General features: G+C 45.1%; 1 protein-coding gene across 2 annotated transcripts in view; it reads right to left on the bottom strand.

Annotated features, from left to right (window-relative positions):
- The window catches only part of GATA4 (GATA binding protein 4), a 29,065-nt gene continuing 23,065 nt past the window's right edge, over positions 1-6,000 (bottom strand). For both annotated transcript variants that reach the window (XM_069850706.1, XM_069850707.1), the window contains exons 4-6: positions 5,458-5,545; positions 5,043-5,185; positions 1-3,457 (exon numbers count right to left, since the gene is read on the bottom strand). In XM_069850706.1, the coding sequence (XP_069706807.1) occupies positions 3,275-3,457; positions 5,043-5,185; positions 5,458-5,545 (414 nt within the window). In that variant the 3' untranslated portion in view covers positions 1-3,274. The remainder of the gene's footprint in view (positions 3,458-5,042; positions 5,186-5,457; positions 5,546-6,000) is intronic.

Here is a 6,000-nt window from a genome sequence, read left to right as displayed (position 1 = left end):
TAATTTACCAATGATTTTGCCTTGCATTAGAATCTACTGTTTATGTGGAAAAACATTTCCACCATGAGGATGGAACAGGAACCCAGGAAGGTTGTAGGATTTCCATTCTTGAGGATATTCAACACATGACTGAATAGGGCCCTGAGAAACTTTATCTACTCCATTCTGGTTTAAATTACTCTGTAATTCTGTGGTGCATTTGTACAGCACTTAGCATGATGATGCTCCATCTGAGGTCACCCTCTCACCATCTTCATATCAGTGTTGGCCAGAAGATGGCAAATGCTCCTGGAGCTCTACAACAGTTTTGGGTGATTGGAAAGAACAGAACCAGGTGCATCTGGACTTGTACTGCTCCCGATGTAAAAAGGGGTACAAAAGAGCTAATTCCTACTGCTAAAGAGAGCCAGGTTGTTGTCACAGCTCCCAAAGCCTCACTTCCTTAATACAAATGTCTTGTTCTGTTATCATGGTCCCTGTAAATGCTCCTCATTGAGTTTCAAGAATTATTTTTAAGTCTTTGAGGAGGTCTGAGAGCCAGTTAAGAAACCTGTGACATGGACATTTAGATAACTTGAAGGAGCATAAGGCAGGCTGATGTCCTGCAGGAGTTTTCCCCTCTTGCACTGCAAGCAGCCTCCTTTGCGGCATCTCGGAGAATGTTTTAAGGGCAGGAGAAAAATTCAGAGTTTAGCTTTGAGGGGCAGGAGGAAGAGCGCAGTAATAAGGCAAGGTGGACAGAGCCTCTGGGAGCATCCATATGGGAAAAGAAATAAGGCATGAGGTTGGTCTGGACTTCAGCTCCTCTCCAGGAGGCCAACTGTTCATTTGCCTCTCAGGTTGTCCAGGGTAGTTCTAGGTATCTCAAACGTGTGTATTAGCTAAGTGGCATCCTTGTGGTCCATGCTTCTCTTGCAGCCAGGAATTCGCAGCCAGGAATTCACAGCCAGGTCCCAAGAGAGATCAACTGTAAAAGAAATACAGTTCAAGGAGGAAGCTGGTTGAAGACCCATATGCTCAGGGAGAAATACCTTTATGTTTTCATCCCAAATTCATATTTTTAGATGCCGTTTCTGGCCTCTCCTCTGCAGCCAACCAGGCCTGAGCAGAATCACAGAATTCCCTTTATTTATATTCATGTTTCATGAATGCTGTTGCCTTGTCTGTAATGAAAACTAATGAAGCCAGGCCGTTCATTAGCTCAGCAAGACAGAGTTGAAACTCTGGTGCAAACACCATCCAACCATTCCCATGGCATCACTGCCATGGTGTTTTTCTCCAGGGAGTACAAAGGCTCTGCCAGCCCTCCAAAACCCTGTCAATCTGTGTTACGCAGAGCACAGGGAATGTGGAAGGGTCCAAGTCTCTACCAAGACTCCAGTCCCAGTCTTTACACAATCAGTCCAACTAAATCCTTCTCCTTAAAGAAGCTTTTCTACCATCAGGAGGAAAATGTTGAGTTCGAATAAAGACAATACAATGCCTCTCTTCTGCTTCAAACATGTATGTGGCTTTCCTCTTCGCGAAGCCTTGTATCTTGCTGTTTGGGTTGCAACACTCTTTGTGGTAATGTTTAACAGTGGGAGACAGAGGATGGCACATTTGAGGGGGGAGGGGATGCACAATCCCTCCTCTAGATTTTAACTTGGTAGTTCCGTGCTCAAGTTCTGGATGCAGGGAGGAAAGAGAGAAGCTGGGAAGGCAAGAGGAGTAACAGAGTTTGGGAGTGGACAGAAACAAGAGTGCAGAATCTTGTAGGATGAGGTATCCAGGAACTTCTCTGCCTGGATAGGCAGTGCTGTCCCTCCTTGGAAATGTTGGTGAGAACATCATGGCAAGCATCTGGTGAAGCACTTAGTCTGCACAGCAGAGCTGTGGCATCTGTGATGGAGTTTGTTAAGCACGTGCTAGAGAAAAGAGCAGAAGGGCTAGGTTAGGTAGAATTGATCCCTTTGGGAAAAGGGAATGAGTCAGTGAGCTCTCAGCATCTCTTCCAACTCCATTTTCTAGGATTCTCTGGTTACTGAGAGCCTTATGGGCAAGAAAACCCACAAGTTGTTTAATACTCATGCATGAATTTTGCTTCTCTTGCAGGCAAGCAAGTCTGTGTGCATGCTTGGGAAAATAACTGGCCCCTGCCTACCTCCATCAGAGGCTGAAGCCTTTGCTTGTTGCAAAAGGTGAAATCCTAAAGGCTTAGATGGGTTAAATGGTCATGAGCCAGCTATTGGGAGGAAAGTGGACACTCACAGAACACCCAAAAATAAATGACAATCAGATTTCATCGACGACATCAAAAATATGCAAAATAATTAAGTTAACTGTCTTAAAAGCAATGGCACAGCACTCGCTGTGCTCTTGGATAATCTCTAAGCCTGGCTTGTAGCTATCCACAATAGAAAAGCCCAGCAATTTTCCCCAGGATCTGATGACTGATGTGAGTCTCCTCTGCCTGCTTCCAGAAGGTTCCTCCTTCCAAAATCACTTTTTGGCTTTGGGCAGACATTCTCCAGGCTCAGCTGATAACTTTTTGGAAACACAGTCCCATGATTTTGTAAAGATAAATAGGAAAGGAGTTACTATTAAATACTCATTAGCTTTTCAGACCATCTAGGAAAATGAAGGCAATGCTCTAGAAGTGTGAGCCAAGGATTTGTGTGAGGGAGGGTCTCATTTTTTCTCTGCCCTGTCATCAGGTCATATCAAGATCATATCAAATCCACTAAAGCTACCACAGCATGTCTAGTGAAGTCTGTTCAACAAACTATTCTGGAACTGGCTCCAGTGGAAGATCTTGGAATCTGGCTTCTTGGTGGAAGATCACTGAATATGGGTAGTGAGAAGACGATGGCATTTTCTTCTGGTCAGAAAAAGAATGGATGGTGACAGAAGAAAAAAAAAATTGTCTCTGCTCCACTATTGTCTAAGTCTTAAATGCCAGATGTTTTTAAATAAATGAAACTGAAGAACTATGTCCATCTTTGTGTTTCCAGCTATTTCAAAGAAGACGGTGAAAATCAAATAAAGAGGGGCTTGTTGAAAGCAGGGGGAAAGGGCTTCAAATCCATTTAAGATCTGAATCTTCTCTGTTCATTTCATAAGAGCTCTCCTACACCTCAGGTAAGTCCACTCTACTTCTTTGCTGGAACATCTCACAAGGGGAGAGAAGGCAGGAGAGCAGGGGAGGTGGGAAACAACATTGACTTGATGATTACATGGCATCTTCTTCATCTCTCAAGTGGATCAACCTGAAGTCCACGGGTGGAAGACCAACTTATGCAGTTATGATGTCCCCATGGTTTTCAGCTAACACCAGGCCATTCCAGGAGTCCTGTTTGGAGCTGGTTTGTGGAGACTGGCTGATAGCTGACTGGTAAGCCTGTGGGGAAAGCTTCAGAGCTGAAATCGCAGGGTGAATAGATGATCCATGTCCAGACATGGCAGAGACTGAGAATGCCTACGGAAAAAGGAAAATCCTGTGAACAAAGCTTCAAACCATAGAGGACCCTATGAATCCCTTTACAGGGACTGGTGCAACTCTAATAACATGTCTGTGGAGTTGCTGTAGAAGTCCAGATTGCAGCAAATGCACGATACTTCAGATGGACTCTCTTTCTTGTTCCAGACCCTTTCCTTTTACTGCATACAGGGCATCTAGTTCTCTTCTAAATGTCAGGAATAATCATTTTACCTCCCAGGGCTTGGGATTTCATTAACCTTGGGCTTTCCTAGCTTTCAAATGGCCTCCTGTGGATTGCAGGACACATGAACGGTGCTGCAGGTGCAGGGTAAGTCCAGCACAACACTCAATCGTGTATTTTCTCTGGGGAGAAAACTGGAGTTCCTTCCGTGACTCCAGAAGGAGAGTGACTATCGGATACTGCTGTCTCTTAGCTGTGCTGTGCAGTGGGGAACCTGAACCAAGGCACAGTTATTACACCTGCAGACATTCACACAGCTCAGGTGTTAGCGGGATATCACCTTGTGTGGATGCACTGCTGGTGCCAGGACATCTAGTGGTGGGTATAGCATAAAGCACATCATTTTACCCTGCAGCTCTGCCTTTGCAGGGACTTGACTCAGTTAGATTTGGGCTGTATGAGTGTGTTTTCTCACTGCAGTTCTCATATTGCTCAACACACAGCCAGCTTGTGCAGACAAAATACAGTAATAATACAGCTAAATTTTAACTTGCTCAAGATGAATCAAATCAAGTGATTTTGATAGGAATGGTTGGACTCGATGATCCGGTGGGTCTCTTCCAACCTGGTTATTCTGTGATTCTATGATTCTATGATTCTAAGTCATACAAAAGGAATAGGCATTTTCTTGCTATGGGACCTATATAGCTGCCTAGCTAGAAGGGATTTCATCTTTTAAAAAACCTGCTACATCCTCTGTGCTACAGCACAAGAAAGGCATGGATCTGTTAGAGTGAATCCAGAGGAAGGCTGCGGGGATGATCAGACGGCTGGAGCACCTCCCATATGAGGACAGGCTGAGAGAGTTTGGTTTGTTCAACCTACAGAATAGAAGGCTCTGGGTAGGAAGGCTTAAAGTAGCCTTCCAGTACTTATAGGGGGCTACAGGAAAGCTGGGGAGGGGCTCTTTTTGAGGGAGTACAGGGATAGGGTGAGGGGTAATGGTTTTAAGCTGAAAGAAGGGAGATTTAGATTAAAGCCAGCTTGGATGCGTCTTCAAACAATATGATCCGGTGGAAGGTGTCCCTGCCCATGGCAGAGAGGTTTGGAACTGGATGTTCTTTAAGGTCCCTTCCAACTCACACCATTCCATGATTCTATGATTATTGTTGTCTGTTCAGAACAGCTACACATCATTAAAAAGCTATATTGTGCTGTAGACATAGTGACAAGAATGTAGGGTCTGCCGCATCCCAGAGAATAGATCTCTTACTGTGAACTCCTAGACCCCTAGGTTGAAAAGAGGTAGCCTTTTCCCACAGAGGTTTTGAGGATGTTCTCACTACATCTACCATCCTAATTCTCATCTTTGTCCCACTGCCAGTATCTCCCCCACTGTACCTGAGAGACTGGGCTGTGGTGCCCGTAATGAGATGAGAGCCCAGGTTCTGTTTTTATGGGGCGCATTTCCTCAGTGGTCGTGGCGCTGCTGCTGCTGCTAGTCGAGCTGGTGGTCGGAGTAAGACTCTCGCTGCTCGATGGACCTGTGAGAAAGCAGACCATAAACCAGCTTCTTCTTCAAGACCTTTTTCAGTACAGAGCTGCACCCTCCCACACAAAGTTAGTGTAGATAAAAATAAAAAAATTAATAGTCAGAAAGGCTTTGTTACTGCTGAAAGGCATTCAGACATCTTGCATTTTTGAATAATAAACCCATTTTGTGGCTGGGCGTCTGACTCACAGGACCTAATGATCAGAAACACAAGCGTGCACACAGGTATGCACATACATGAAACTCCCCGCATTAAACACTTACCTGCTGGTGTCTTTGTCTTGTTAAGGTTCTTTGGCTTGCGCTTCCTCGTCTGAATGCCCTCTTTTCTCATTGCTAAAGGCCTTGGCACCTTTGGACCCAAACATAAATGTACATTGTTTTCTGTATGTCCATAAGATCATCTGGGAGAACATTAGCCTAGAGAAAAGAAGGCTCTGCGGAGACCTTAGAGCAGCCTTCCACTACTTCAAGGGGGTTACAGGAAAGCTGGGGAGGTGCTTTTTGTCTGGGAGTGCAGGGATGGGACAAGGGACAACAGCTTTAAGCTGAAAGAGGGGAAATTTAGAAGAGAGAATGGAAAGTATTTTTTTACTTTGTGAGTGGTGAGGCACTGGAACAGGTTGCCCAGAGAAGTCATGGAAGCCCCATCCCTGAAAGCGTTAGAGGCCAGGTTGGATGGGGCTTTGAGCAACCTGTTCCAGTGGAAGGTGTCCCTGCCCATGGGAGCAGGCTGGAACGGGATGATCTTTAAGGTCCCTTCCAACCCAAACCATTCTATGATTCTATGATCCCAGCTCTACCTTG

The sequence above is a fragment of the Phaenicophaeus curvirostris genome, chromosome 2 (genome assembly GCF_032191515.1).
Source record: "Phaenicophaeus curvirostris isolate KB17595 chromosome 2, BPBGC_Pcur_1.0, whole genome shotgun sequence".
Lineage (NCBI taxonomy): Eukaryota > Metazoa > Chordata > Aves > Cuculiformes > Cuculidae > Phaenicophaeus > Phaenicophaeus curvirostris.
This window is presented reverse-complemented; position numbering and strand designations above follow the sequence as displayed.